We start from the raw sequence: 16,136 nt of genomic DNA on the forward strand, positions 1-16,136 counted from the left end.
GTCTCCAGAAACATTTAGGGCAGCAAAATCTAAGTTATTGATTTTCGACATCTTTTGTTTGCAGATTGTAGAAACCGGACCACCAAGAGAACCTCGAACGGACGCGAGCTGGAACGAGCTGGAGTTGAAGTCGCGCGAGCTGATCGCTGTCGGGTCGCGAGCTGGCTGATCGGGGAACGCGAGCTGTAGCTGTCCGGGATGCAAGCTGGGAATGGATGGAGCTGAGGTTGTGTTCGTCTAGTATCAGAAACGACTTGGGATTGGGGATGATCGGATGAACACGAGCTGGAACGCTTGCAAGAACAGATTAGGGTTCGTCGGGTTAGGGTTCAAGGTCGCCGGCTAGGTTTTAGGTTTAGGAGTTTTTCGATTAGGTTTTAAGGTCAGGGTGTTTAGGGACTATCGTGCTGATAAAGTGAAACAATAGATTTAGAGCTGAATGTTTCTGTATTTTATTAATGAATAAGTGTTCCCTTTATATAAGGGATTACAAGATAAGTAAAAAAGAAAGTATCCAAAACCTAAACCAACTAGGATTAGGAAAGACTACTAATACATAATATAGAAAGATTACAAAGAAAGGAAATTCTAATCATACAAAGAAAAAGAAACACATGTATGTGGCCGCCTCTCTCTCTCCTCAATAGGTCGACTCTCTCCTTTCTCTTTCTCCTGCGGATGGGCCGGTTTATGACCGGACCGGTTATGGACATCCATTAATTGATTTATAACAAAAGACCATTTATCTATCATATTCTTATAAAATGAGTTCATATTTATTAAGTTTTAGCACTACCGTATATATTGTAGTCACTGGACAAAGAATTAGAGATCAATTCCTCTCTATTTCAGCATAAAAAAAATAATTAGGTCCCAGATTTTTCTTATTTAGTTCTACGACCGTTTATAAAAAGGCCAATATCATTTTTTTCCCTTTTTGTTTTAAATGAATGGGAAATTTTCGGCTCATAGGTTCGTACATTTCCGTAAGACACAAGACTTTGACTATATAATTTAGTTCCATGTTGGTAAATAGACCCTTTCCAATGGATTTGAACATGCAACATTTAAGTGCCAATAAGAAATTCCAAGATTTATAGGCAGTAGGTAAACTCATCATTCATAACTGATGACAAATCCAACACTACAAATCAAGTGCCAATAAGAAATTCCAAGATTTATAGGCAGTAGGTAAAATCATCATTCATAACTGATGACAAATCCAACACTACAAATTTTAAGAGAAAAACTTCAAGTTTCTGTAATTTGTCAAAAAAAAAACTTCAAGTTTCTGTTTAATCAGGTAAGAAAGGTACAAGTTTATATTTGACTTCATGTTTTTTTTTTTGTTGCATTTTTCTCGCCAAACCTTTTTCTGATCGGCTCCAAATTGTATCATCTGGACAAAGGAGATTCTATGACGTATTCTTTCTTGAGGTCACATGAGAATCACAGATTCACAATGTACATGTACCAAACCATATAATACGTTTGACTCAACCAAGATTATAAACAAGTCACTGATTTCTATAATTCATATCGGTTTGAATTGTTCTAAATCAGTTAACATCGATTAAAATTTATCTAAATTGGTTTTAGCAAAAAAAAAAATTATAAACAAGTCAACATATGTAGGCGACATTGATTGGTGTATTGATGGTCCACATAACTACCAGCGGAATAAATTAGTACTAATAGCTGCTTTGTGAACCTAATTACCCAAAATTATAATCTTGAAAATGGAATTAAAAAATTTCTTCCAAATCTTCTGGTTTGTCCTTGTAGGCTTTGTTGTTGTGTCTGCACAAGAATGTGGGCAAACTGGTTTTTTTATTCCCGGTGGTAGGTATGAAACAAATCGGGGCCTTATCCTGTCTTCTCTTGCTTCCAACGTTTCAGCTAGAGGCGGCTTCTTCAATGGTTCAATAGGCCAAGGCCCTGATCGAGTTTATGCTCTAGGGATGTGCATCCAAGGTGCTGAACCAGAGGTTTGCTTCAAATGTATTGACAAGGCGTCTAATGTGTTATTAGACAAGTGTCCAAACCAGACAGAAGGCCTCAACTGGCCGGAAGAACGGATTCTGTGTATGGTACGATACTCCAACAGTTCGTTTTTTGGATCGCTCAAGACAGAACCACATTTTCATATCGCCAATCGAGAGAATATCATATACAACTTATCAGGGTTTGATCAAGTGTGGGGAGACTTAGCACGTCGTATGATAGCCAGTGCCACTTCACCTTCATCTAAACGCAAGTACTACGCAGCTAAGATAGCATCCCTGACATCTTTCCAGACTATATATGCATTAACGCAATGCACTCCGGACTTATCTCTGGAGGATTGCAATTTCTGCTTAACACAAAGTGTTTCTAACTATGAATCATGCTGCTATGGGAAGCAAGGTGGCATTGTTTACCGGGCCAGCTGTGTTTTTCGGTGGGAACTGTATCCCTTCTCTGAAGCTTTTAGACGTGTTACGTTGGAACCTCCGCCTGAAGCCCCAGCGTTTCTCACTCCTCCAGCAGGAAACGTGACCAATAAGAAAAGTGAGAGCAAAACTATAAGCACATGTGTACTGTGTATCAATCATTAAATCATTCAGACATTCGGGTTGTGCAGGTAGCGAGACAGTCTCAATAGGAATGTTCAGGGCAATTGTTATTCCCACTGCCATTATTGTTATTTTCCTGGTACTGCTTGTGCTAGGACTTTTTATATATAAATGGAGAAAGTCATACCAAGCATTAGGTTCCCAAGGTGAGTTGTTTTGTGTTTTATCCATTATTTCCTTTATACTTAGATATGGGATGAAGTGAAATTTTTTACCATCTGGAAATCAATTTTCTTTGAAGAGATGGTTGAACTGTCCATGTCGTTATGTGTGGTAAGAGAGAAAACATGATCGGTACTACTTTCTTTATTTCCAGATTTACATTATACTACCGTGTTTCAGGATCAAGTACTGAGATTACAGTAACACACTCATTACAATTCGATTTCAAAGCGATTGAAGCTGCAACAAATAAATTTTCAGAGAGTAACTTAATTGGCCAAGGTGGATTCGGAGCTGTTTTCAAGGTATCATTTTATCGTACCTGATTCTTAAGTTATGTAAGAACTAGTTTAAAATCCGCATTTTGTGTGGAAAGATTATTGTATATACAAATATTTGCAACTACTATTATTTATTTGCATTATTTTACATATTATAAATAATAAAATATTATATATATATATTAAATAATCTAAAAGTCAGTAACTATTATATATATAATTAATTTGGCGGGTGCACATAAATCAAAATAATTATTGTTATTTATTTATAATTATTTTATGGTAAATAAATCTAAACAATCACTTTTATCTATTTTATATGATATAATGAAATTTAAATGTTACTAACACATATATATAGTAGATTTTAATATGACTATTTATTAAATGAAGCTTCTTATTCATATGGTTTATGATCATTTATATCTTTATATAATAATTTTTTTAATCACCGATAAGAGATTTTTAATCTGAGACTTTTAATTGTAGGCCCCTTTAATTGTATTAGTAATTTATAATTATTTTTAAAAATTCAAGGTAAATTTTGAATTTAAATTATTATATTCTCAATATTTGTTCAATGCAAATCTTAAAATATAAATATTTATTTATTTATTTTATATAGTATATAGTTTAATTTAAACTATATTAAATATATATATATATAACTTGTTATAATTTTATGACCATTTGTAACTTGTTATAATTTTTTAACAATTGATCACAAAATTTTTAATATGAAATTTTTAATAGTTTTATTAATTTAGATTCATTTTAAAAATTTCAAAATATAACATATACGAAAAATCTAATTTTTATTATATGATTAACATGATTGTTTCATTTCTTTTAGTAAAATTATATAAAATGATATAGGATACATAAACTGTTAACAAATATTTATTATTCAAATCATTAATTATTATATATACTTTAATCGCATTAGTTAATTCTATAGTTTGTATTTAAGGGAAAAAAGAAAAATATTTTTTAAAATATTAATAATTAATTATATGATTAGTTTAATGAAAAAATATAATATATATTTAGAAGAATCAATTTACTTTTTTAAGAATTATAAGAATCATTATAATGATAACAACGTGAGTACTTGACATATATATTTCTCAAATCTACTATATATTAAAAGAGAAGCATTGTTATTTAATGCTTTCACACTACATTTGATACATGACAGTTTTACATCGATTTCAATTTGAATATGCTCACATGTCAGTCTCACAATTATTTAACAATTAATGCGTTTACATAATAAATTTTTTGAACTCCACTGCAAACAATTTAATGTGTTCACACTAACTTTTTTTGAATCAGTTCAGTTTTAGTTCCTGCATTTTTAACATTTATATTAGTGAAGTTTTTGTACAACTACTGAATAATATCATTTTGAACGAAATAAATTACAAAATCTTTAAGATTTGCATCAATTAAAATGCTAGAATGAAAATGTTTTTAGAAATTGAAAGTTTTGTTTCCTCGCGAACTTAGCCATGATTGAGGTTTATGTACACAAATCTAATAAATAATTATGATTGGTTATGAATTAAAAAAATTGAGATAAAAAACACCACACACAAAGTCAAATATTTAGTTTCAACAAATATTCCTTTTCTTTACGGAATTTTCATATCAGACCAAGAATTAGAAACATAATTATATTTTCTAGAAAAATTTAGAAATCAGAAAAGCTTTAAAAGAAAAAAAAAGTTCATGAAATCGTTTGAAAAACAGAATTCAGGTGCCGACTGAAGATATCACATTATTTTGCATGCAAACGCTTTTCACTCGATTGTATCATATTTTTATTATATTTACCAAGAATGTTTTATAAGAAAATACACGTTATTTGTTATAGACTATGTCGGTTTTGCAACATGTCCAATAATACTGACACGACGCCCAACCATTTTTATTGGTATTCTTAAAGTATAGTCCAATAATTATGTATGTTAAATAAGCCTAGACTATTTTTTTATATTTTTTTTAGTTTGCTTTATATTATTAGAAGAAAATAAGTGTGTGTAAAATATTTGGATCCAAAGAACCAAATCGAAGTAGATTTGAAAATAATACTAAACACAAACTAAAACGATTAAGTACTCAGATAGATCTATAAGTTTAATATTTAGAAAACCAGATCCGAATTTTAATTTATCCAAACTAAAATATTTTGGATTCCAAAAATATCTAAATCACAATTATATACTTAAATATGTTAATTATTTTATATCTATTAAACATTCAAAAATATAAAATATCTAAAAATTATCAGCATGGTCACAAGTAAATATTTAAAAGTAACAGAAAATATTCAAAATATTGAAAATGTTTATTTGTTCTCCATTCAAATATTTAAGTTGAACTAATTTTTATGTAAATTTGAATATTTAGTCTTAAATTATTCAAATTTTTGTTTTATATTATTTATTTTTGGATTTTGAGGATTTAAGCATATTTGGATTTTTGTTAAAAAATACATAATTAAAATGGGTACCCGAACTCGAATCCGAACCGAACCCTCAATGATTCGAATCAAATCCAAACCAAAATTTGTAAATATCCAAATACGATTTAAATTTTTAATTCTAACAATTCAAAATCCGAATAGATCAACAGAATCCAAACAGATATATGAATGCTCATCAATAGAAAAAACTATACAACAAATCGTTTAGTACTACATACAATAAATATTCTAATAAAGTGTTTCACTCCGTGCACATCACGGATTACTACCTAGTAATATATAAATGATATATAAGGGATTTGATAGACGGACCGAACAGTGAGATGATGTTGTCTAATTTTTTGTATAGGCTGTTCTTAACGGAAGGGAAGTTGCAGTTAAGAGGCTTTCAAAAACATCAGGACAAGGTGCAAGAGAGTTCAAGAATGAGGCTGTTCTCGTGGCAAAGCTTCAACACAGAAACCTGGTTAGGCTTATTGGATTTTGTGTTGAAGGAGAAGAAAAGATACTTGTCTATGAGTTTGTGCCTAACAAAAGCCTTGATTACTTCCTTTTTGGTTAGTCCGACTTCAAAAGATCTACTTACCTATAGCTATTTCCGGACATGGATTACCAAATTTATAGTTAGAAACTATCTTTGCAGACCCTTCTTCAATACAGGGTCAGCTTAACTGGAACACACGATATAATATCATCGGGGGAATTGCTCGAGGAGTTCTGTATCTTCATCAAGACTCACGGCTCAGAGTTATACACCGAGATCTCAAAGCCAGCAACATTCTCTTAAGTGCCAATATGAACCCCAAAATTTCAGACTTTGGATTAGCGACGATTTTTGGAATGGAGCAAACTCGAGGCAATACCAACAGGATTGCTGGCACTTAGTAAGTTATGATCGTAATGGACAACAAATCCAAAGTTTTTTAACCTCTTTGTGTTTCAGTTTAGCTGACTTGTATATTTTTCAGCGCTTACATGTCTCCGGAGTACGCGATGCATGGTCAATTCTCCATGAAATCTGACATATACAGCTTTGGAGTCTTAGTTCTCGAGATTATAAGCGGAAAGAAAAACAGTGGCATCTACCAGATGGATGAAACTAGTACGGCTGGAAACTTGGTCACTTATGTGAGTACGAAAACCTCAACGTTATAAAAGTTAACATCATCAAACATCTAACAATTTTTCTTGATTGTGCATTGTTTAGGCATGGAGGCTTTGGATAAACGGGTCACCATTAGAGCTGGTGGATCCAGCTATTGGAAGGAACTATCAGAGTAATGAAGTCACTAGATGCATCCATATCGCACTCTTATGTATTCAAGAAAATCCAGATGACCGTCCTTTGTTATCAAACATCATCTTGATGCTCGGTAGTAACACAAGCACTTTACCGGCTCCTTGCTTACCAGGGTCTTTCCGACGAAGCAGGCAAGAACTGGTCCACGTATCTGAGGGATTAGAATCAAATGAATCTACAGGAAGACCTACTCTTTATTCTTTTAATGACGTGTCATTTACTGATTTAGAGCCTCGTTGAAGAATATGGTTTGTGTAAATTTGGACTGGAGCTTCAACTGTAGTTTCCGTGTTCTGTTACCTCTACTGTGTTATTTTGTATAACTAACTAAATATGTGTTCTGTTTTACTACACTTTTACCGAACTTAGAAAGTTGGTTTATTTACTAAACCGGTGTCATATAAACCGTATAACTAACTAAATATGTGTTCTGTTTTACTACACTTTTACTGGACTTAGAAAGTTGGTTTATTTACTAAACCGGTGTCATATAAACTGTAAATGAAAGTTCATCTCTGATTTGGGTTTTAGTAGAATTTTGAACAAGTAGCATTTGTGCTTTCTATTTTTGTGCCATCTCCAGAAATATTTTTATTTTCAATAATTTTATTTAAAATAAAATCTGAATTTATAAAATTAAGGGTTGATTAAAAAGTTAGTAAAATCGTAAAATCTACTATTTGTGTTGCTACACTATTTACAAGTAACTACCATGGAGGGATCTACTAATGCAGTTTCTTAAAAAAATGGTGCATGTACAACATCGTAAGGGATGATCTATTCATAGATGAAATCACTGAATAAAGATAAACTTAATCTACACCTGAAGACGTGCTATGCGGACTCTATTAATGGATGATCTAGTCAGTAGTTGGGATGCTCTCTCAAGCTTGATCATTAGCTCATGTATGGGAAAACAGAATAGGTTCTGCCTTAGATATGCGTTTCAAACCACTATTTACACCTTGTGGAGAGAACGAAATAAGAGGCGGCATGAAGAAGCACCAGCGTCTCCGGAGGTTCTGCTTAAGCTGATAGATAAGGCCATTCGGAACAAGCTTAGCCTTATGCAGTCCAAGCGAGTTAAAGGCTTTGATGGAGTGTTACAATACTGGTTCGGTACTAGGTTGTAAATAAGTTTTGCAACTTGATAGGATGAGGTCTGTTAGGAGTTAGCAGTTTCTAAAAAGTTCATTGGCCGTAAAGGAGATGAAGTAGGAGTAGATTATAGTTCCAAATAAAGACTCATTCCATGTAAAAAGGTTTTTTGGTGAATAAATTTAGCATTTATTAGAAAAAAAAAAAAAAAGCTATTAAGCATGTAATGTTACAAGGAAATATTACACTCTTGAAGAGTGTCGTGAACTTGAAGAATGTAAAAACTAAAAAGTTTTGATATCGGTATTAGAGATGTTGAACTGAACCGAGTAGAACCAACCGAAATCAAATTAGAGCCCTATTAAGCTGTCGTGTATTTTTCGTTAACAACAACAAAAAAGCGTTAAGTTAAAACATCAAAACAACCAACCACACGGAAACAATGCACATAGCTTCCTCACCACTTCCTCCTCCTCTAGGGCTTATGCGTTCGTCTCTTAAATCGGCGATTCCCTGAGTTAACTCGTCGGAAAAAATGTCTCCGATCGAGAATTCGTCGTCTTGGACACTCGAATCCGACCTAGAGGATCTAGACATCGACCTCCAGGACTACGGACCTTCCTTACCCCTGAAAAAAGTCCCCAACGGAGACATTTTCGAGGCCTCGCGCGCCGGAGACGTCGACAGGCTCCGCTACCTCCTCGAGACCGGAGTCAACGTCAACGCTCGCGACCGCTGGGACTCCGTCGCTCTCTACTACGCCTGCCTAACCGGTCGCTTAGACGCCGCTCGCTTGCTTCTCGAAAACGGCGCCATTTGCTCCGAGCACACTTTTGACGGCGACCGTTGTCACTACGCTTCTCTTAACCTCAGGATTAGAAAGCTTCTCAAGGCTTTTGAAGCTCGTCCTCCTCCGCTAGCTCCCTTGCAAGCTTCTCTTAGGGATACGTTTCTTGGTTGCCGCCACAATCAAGCTTATCTCAAACAAGGTTCTGATGCTAACAGTGGTACGTTTTCTCCCATCATTGGTGATGGAGTTAAAGTTAAGTTTAGTCTTAACATTTCATTCACATTGGATTCGGAAACGAAACCTACCACTTAGATTAGATTAGTTGTTAAGCCCCCGGATTCTAAACCTACCACTTAGATTAGATTAGGTGAATGGTCATGTGGTGTAGATATCTGACTACCGGCAGAAACCCGGGATTGCCCGCAGCGAACCCGTGATTGCCCGCAGCGAACCCGGGCTTGCCGGCAGAAACCCAGACTTGCCGGCAGCAAATCCGGCAGCAAACCCGGGTTTGCCGGGAGAAACCCGGGCTTGCCGGTAGCAAACCCGGTCTTGCCAGGAGAAACTTGGCTTGCTGGCAGCAAACCTGGTCTTACCGGGATTAGTTGGATCTTCGGGTTCAGATACATAAAAAAACATTTCATTGATAAGAATCTAATTTTCTTAAGAGATGCTTGAGTTATTGAATCATTCAGAACATTGTAGTTGTAGAGACGTTTAATGAGAATTTTTTGCATTTTCGTTTTCAGTTGATGAGACTGGTAGTTCCAGCTACTTCCCACCGGACGTGACATTCTTCGTTCAAGGCAGACCAATTGAAGCACACAGGGTTATCTTAAGCGCTCGGTCTCCGTTCTTCAAGCAAAAGTTCGAGAACGAATGGAAAGACCGGAGAGAAGTCAGGTTCTCCAAAGAGAAGCTTTCGTACCCCGCTCTCTGCAGCCTCATCCACTTCTTCTACTCGGATAGGCTGGAGATATCCGTCGACGATATGGAAGATCTCGTAAGGATCTGCAAAGTCTGCAAATGTGAATCTTTGCAGAAGATCGTGGAGAAGGAGCTGATTCACCAGAGATATGCTGAGTACAAGACGCATAGAGATCTTGATAACTCAATGAAACGGTTTATCTTACAGGGTGTGGCTCTTCCGGAGGAAGACAGGCTTCCTGCTTCCTTGGGTAGGATTCTTGGAGTAGATAGCCTTGCCGATGTTTGTGTTAGAGTAGATAAAAGGAGTTATTATTGCCATCAAGTGATACTAGCGTCGAGATCAGAGTACTTCAGAGCGAGGCTATCACGAGTGAATGATTTTAATGAGGGGAAAAATGGTTTGCCCGGTGATAGTCTTCCGTTTCTTGAAGAACATGATTTGAGCGCTGAGGCTTTCGAGAAAATGATCGAGTATATGTAAGCAAGCATCCATGCTTATTTAAAAAAACTGTAATTGGTACAGTAAGCTAACTCGATAAGCGTTATCAGGTACACTGATGGCTTGAAGGAGATCAGTCCGGATCAGGTAAAAAAACTTGTTTGCCATTTTATAAAATTTGGAATGTGTTTTACCTTTTCTGATCGTTTTGCTCGTTTTGCAGGCTGAGGAGATCTTTGATGTTGCATCTCGATACTTACTGTTTCCTCTTAAACGCGCTGTGGCTGACGCCTTGTTGCCTCATTTGGAATCTGCCACACCTGCAGAGCTCTGTCATTGGCTTGTTTTGTCAGATATGTATGATTTTTCTTCTTAACTACTAGTTATGGGAGTTAAAACATAGTGTCTCTGTGTCTATAGTTTCTTGTGTGAAGCTCGTTTTGATGATATTGATTCGAACTTGAATGGTATAGGTACGGTGTGTTGAAGATAAGAGAGTACTGTCTAGATTTGGTTGCTTGTAATTTCGAGGCGTTTGTGGAGACCCGCGAGTTCAGGGCAATGCTATTAACGTTGCCTCCACCATCAGGGGACTCTTCACTTCGAACCACTGTTCCAAGTGCACCAGGTGCAACCATGACCACAGACCAAGGGAATCTGCTCGATGATCTGAGAGAGAAGTGGCTTGAAGCGGAGGCTTTGGAGCTTGACATGAGAGACGAGAGTGCTTTGATTTTCGATAAGCGCCTCCGAATGCTTGTGGAAATGGCCGAGCAAGAGAAATCCGAGTCAGAAGCAGAGGACAACAAAGACACCGGTCCATGATTGTTGTTGGGTCTCTCCTTAAAAGAGTCTGGTGAAGACACAAGTTTTGAGTCTGTTTTGTTTTCATATATATACTTTCACTCCCTTCTCGTAATTTTATATAGAACCTTTTCGAACATTTCTTTACACAGACGATCAAACATACTATTAGATGTTGATAATATAATTTCATTCTCTGTGGATAAGTTGGAGATCTCTTCTGTCATAGAGCTTACGTTGTCTTCATCATGATCCTAGCAGCCAATAGAAGCATCATTTTATGGTTTACCTGTTATCATTGTATAAACATACAGACAGATTAACATAACCACAACTAAAACAGCACGGAAAGAGTGTTAATCCAGTAGGTGAAATCATCTTTCTTCTCGAGAAGTTTCTTCATCTTCTGCAATTATCTCAGCAAAAGAGATAGATGTCTACGAACTCTCTTCAGACAACCCATTCCTCCATGAGAGAGCATACATATAAACAAACTTATTTAAAACTAATGAATAAAAGGGAAATTTTAACTTATCAATAAAATATAGATTGAGTATTAAACTGAGCACATTTTTAAAAGTTCATTTAACAAAATAATTAGTTAATGTATAAACTGGGCAGAAAAAAATATTCAAGTATTAAAGAGTTTAACGAAATTTAATTGGAGTGTTTTGTGGAATTTTCATAATTAAAAAGGTGTATCATTTTTATTCATTGTTTGATAAAATAAATTTTGAATATTAAGTTTAAAGGGATAGTATTTATGTTAGCGTTTATAATTAACAAAAGTGATCTGCTTTAAGATGCTAAATGTTGTAGGTTTATTTTAGTTTTAGAAAAACAATGCACACTAAATGTTGTAGGTTCACTTTATCTTTACGAAAATTTGTGTATAATACAAGATTCTAAGTGTAATATATGGGTGTTGGAGTCAAATTAGTCATTCAATAGCTCGAACTCTCACGGATTCGAACACTCTTCAAGAAAATAAAGAAATGAAGAAACAACACAATATGTAACTACTTTGTTTAAATCACGTGCGGTTTATGATCCAGAATTTATTATACTCCACAGGATTAAACAAATATTACTATCTGAATCTCGTTCCATCTCTTACATTTCTCTAGCTCTTAAATCTCACCCTTATTACAACAAGCCCAAACAAAACTATAGTCTATATTAATCTAAGCATAACCCAGTAACCACGGGAAGAGAGGAGTTTATATAAGAGTGGCTGGAGGGAACAAAAAGATGCGGTAATCATCTAGCGCAATAGTAAAAAATAACCTCATTCTATATCGTCGAGAACAGGAACAAACAGATGGCGAGAAAGAGATTAGGCCAGAGAGATGAAAAGCGGCTGTATCAAAATAGTTATGGTTCCTAAAAGGGGCCTAGAAAATTCTTTGGCAATTTAATAGATTTTTTTTTTTTTTTGTAGTTTTAGCTTATTCTTAAAAGAATTGGAACGTAAGTTTGTATCAAAACTGACAGAGATAATTGCTGATGTACTTGTTCCCCACTTTAAGACTTATTAGATTAGATGATGTTCAGAAAAAAAAAACCTTATTAGATGAGAAAAAGACAAAAATAGCACTAAATCAAGTTTTTGTTCCCAAACTAACACTTAAGGTCAAAAGTCACAAAAAAAGCACTTAATGTTTTATCAAAAGTCACAAACTTAGGGTTTAGAGTTAAAGGGTGGGGTTTAGGATTTAGGGTTTAGGGTTTAGGGTTTAGATTTTAGGGTTTAGGGTTTAGAGTTTAGGGTTTAGGGTTTAGAGTTTAGGGTTTATGGTTTAGGGTTTAGGGTTTAAGGTTTAGGGTTTAGAGTTTGGGGTTTAGGATTTAGAGTTTAGGGTTTAGGGTTTACAGTTGAGAAATGAGGTTTTGGGGATAAGATTTCAAATTTTGAAAAATAAAAAAATTAAAATTTTCAAAGAATAAATTTAGAAATGTGCTATTTTGGTCATTTTAGTTTTTGAATGCTATTTTTGTGATATAAACTTAGAAAGATGCTATTTTGGAGATTTGCCCTTATTAGATTAGCATTTGGTATCCCCTATCCAGTGGCCCATTTCTTAAAACTGAAGGTAGGGGTCATTCAACTTCAATGACGAACGAGGTTGAGTAGGTCTCTCTTATTAGTATGAGTTTCCACAAATCCAATACATTAAATATATTGGCCAAAATTTAGGAGTCCTAGGGGTCCAAGCAAAACTACATAATTCCTAATAGAAATCGAATATTGATGCATTGAGGTAAGAAATGTGCAATCATCTTTCCATAAAATCTTGCTTGGGTTTCTACTTTCTAGTTTAAGAGTTGTTTTCATTTGTAAATTTTAGGAGCGATCAAAACAGGTGATCAGTGAATGCTAATTAACCTCTTTCTTCTATAATAAGACTGGGATTTTAACCGGAACCTTTTACCCTTCGGGTAAACGATCCAACCCGGAATGGACCGGTTCGGTTTCGGTCCTAGTCAATTTATCCCTTGGATATCAGTGTTGATTATCTATGGATAGTGGTTCGGTTTCGTTTTTTACCCGGAACAGAATTGATACCCGTTTAAACCGAATTCTATGCTAAAAAACATAGATTTGTATCTCCTCAGAGTCAAACCGGAATGGGATAGGCGATGTGACTATTGTAATACCACTAGACTACTCAACTTCATTGTATTTAACTACATCTTATTAATATATATACGATTTCGATTCATTTTTCCTTAAAAAATAATAAATAAAATAAATATATAAAAAACAGGTACCCATACCACTTCAATTTATATGCAAATTATTTTATTTGTAAATATATATATGATTCACATAATAAATGGGTACCTGGAACCAACCCGACCCGAAACCGGTGGTATCCGATCCGAAACCTGAACCCTGAACCAAAATCTGTTAAGTACTTGTTGGATATATAATTCATTTATCCGAAAGAACCGGATTCAATCGGATCCTACCCGAACCTAACCCAAATATCCGAACCCCAGCCGTATTCTATAGAATGTAAAGTTAATTTAACCAAAAAAAACGTTTTTATGCAATTTCCCAGATACTTAAACAATAGAAGGAATACAACTTCAACATCAATGGTTTGCCTCCACATAGTGGGGACTGGCCTACTTGGTAAGGATTACGGGACGGCTGTAGAAAGATACGATGCCGTTAAATGATGCATGATTAGCTGTCTTGTCCCAGGAGTGGAGTATGAGTTAATGATTAAAAGTTGTGTTTGAGGGTTGGATGATTATATCCTACGTGGTCACTCACCTTCAACAACTTCCATTGAAAATAAATTTAAGCTTGTCCGGCCAAAATAATATTATCTGTAACAATACGCTCAAGCTGTTCATATATCTTGGACGGTGAGATAATAGATGATAATATTAATGTCTTCATGGCAATGCATGAATCTATTTTTTTTTGTTACATCAATGCATGAATATTATTCAACAAAAAATGCATGAATCTTATACCGAGTCTATCTTCGCATATAATATTAATATTTTCATTCATGCTAATGATCTCCTTTTAGATGAAGATATGAAAACCGAAGCGATTGTTGGGATTGTACTTAGAAAAATATATGTTATTATAAGTATGTCCGTCGTTCAAAAAAAAAAATTATAAGTATGTCCATCTTTATAGCGTGCAGTATATATGAATTCAAACGTGAATCGATAGTTTTAATTGTTAGAATTTACTGTAAAGCATAATTTGCCAAAATAATCGATAATTTAATTTTGAATACAAATATATATTTCGTATATAATCAAAAGAAAAAGTAACGTAAATGAGAGTGAAATATATTTTACGATTGCAATCTTGAAAATTTGTATAAAACAATAAAGTCTTATGAGTACGCTTTTGTAGGAAACCTGCTTATAAATTATAATTCTAAGCTTAAAATATAAATTTAAAATTTATTTTGATCAAAAATAAATTAAATCATGTAAAACAATGTAAACTAAAATTAATAAAATTGTATAGTTATAAACTAGATGAAAGAAAAAAGATTGTATATCATGTTTCTCCATTGATTAGCGTTTGGTAATATATGTTAAAATAACGTTTATATTTCTATGATTAAATTTTGTATTTGTAAATATAATTTTGAAATATTAATTTCACATTTAAGTATTAATGTGTGTGTATATTAAGCACTTAAGAATTTGATTTATTGCTACTTAATCTAGTTATTCGATTTTAGAGTTTAGGATTAGAAGGTTTCATGTAAGAGTGTCAAACAGTCATGTACGAGCTGATTTCGCGTGAAATTTCCAGAAACATAAGACAAATTTGAGGTTTAAAAGATTACTTAAAGAAGTATGCCAAACCAAAAATTATTTAGCTACCCTTGAATTTTATCTTCGATTTAAGCAAAATTGAAATTCAATCAATAATTTTTTTAACCAAATCAGAATAATTACCGGACATATAAATAAAGTATTTCATTTTGGGCTGTAAAGAAAACCCTTAAGGCCTTAACCCTTAACCCTTTCCAACTTTTTCTTTCTATTAGAAAATTTCTAACGATCCATATTGCCATCGTTTGTCGTTGTCTTCGCCACCAGAGATTGTTTTTAATCGACCGATGCCGGTAATCGTTCTTTCTTCATTGTCGGTCGAGTTATTTTAGTCTATTAAACTAATCACCATCCTTTATACAGATTTGAAACCTTCGTCGTTGTTGGTGTCTGCGCCGATAACTTATTTTTCTCACTGTTTGTATATTAGTAAATAAATATGCTTCTTTTCATTTTCACTATATGTTCCACACATCATAGCCGAAAACAGGTGTAAAGTAATCAGTTTCCGAATTATGATTTATTTTGCCTGAATAAAACTTCAAGATGGATCAAATATAGTATAATATCATATCTGATCAGTTATATTATTACGGGAAATTGCTTTTCACGGCTGTCGGTGAGAAAGCAACGATTAAGACATACAAAGATGTTAAATAGATATATATGAACATATTTTATTGAGGTATTTGCATGGATTTGAAGTATCACCAATAACTTAATCTTCCATATTTATGGTTAATTAGTTTATATTGTCAAATTAGTGATTACGTATTTTGGATATCGTTGTTATTCTGTTTAATACAAATGGTAAGTAAGTTCATTGTTTATAAAAGTTTGGTATCATCGTCCTCATAATATTGTCCTACGCGCGGTACCATGGTTAGTTTAGTCTTCTAGACAAATAAA

At 34.1% G+C, this 16,136-nt stretch overlaps 2 protein-coding genes across 2 annotated transcripts; both read left to right on the forward strand.

Annotated features, from left to right (window-relative positions):
• Positions 1-1,704: 1,704 nt before the first annotated feature.
• LOC106359217 (cysteine-rich receptor-like protein kinase 14) lies at positions 1,705-7,231 on the forward strand. The gene is made up of 7 exons (XM_022716619.2): positions 1,705-2,550; positions 2,624-2,761; positions 2,958-3,082; positions 5,896-6,103; positions 6,190-6,430; positions 6,515-6,674; positions 6,754-7,231. Exons 1-7 carry the CDS (start codon positions 1,740-1,742, stop codon positions 7,084-7,086), a joined length of 2,016 nt encoding a protein of 671 aa, XP_022572340.2. The 5' UTR covers positions 1,705-1,739; the 3' UTR covers positions 7,087-7,231.
• A 1,109-nt stretch (positions 7,232-8,340) lies between these two features.
• On the forward strand, positions 8,341-11,113 carry LOC125583695 (BTB/POZ domain-containing protein At2g04740). The gene is made up of 5 exons (XM_048751108.1): positions 8,341-8,951; positions 9,484-10,141; positions 10,214-10,250; positions 10,327-10,460; positions 10,577-11,113. The coding sequence occupies exons 1-5, from the start codon at positions 8,480-8,482 to the stop codon at positions 10,926-10,928; spliced, it is 1,653 nt and encodes a 550-aa protein (XP_048607065.1). The 5' UTR covers positions 8,341-8,479; the 3' UTR covers positions 10,929-11,113.
• The last annotated feature ends 5,023 nt before the right edge of the window (positions 11,114-16,136 follow it).

Source organism: Brassica napus, chromosome C3, assembly GCF_020379485.1.
Source record: "Brassica napus cultivar Da-Ae chromosome C3, Da-Ae, whole genome shotgun sequence".
NCBI classification, from domain to species: Eukaryota; Viridiplantae; Streptophyta; class Magnoliopsida; order Brassicales; family Brassicaceae; genus Brassica; species Brassica napus.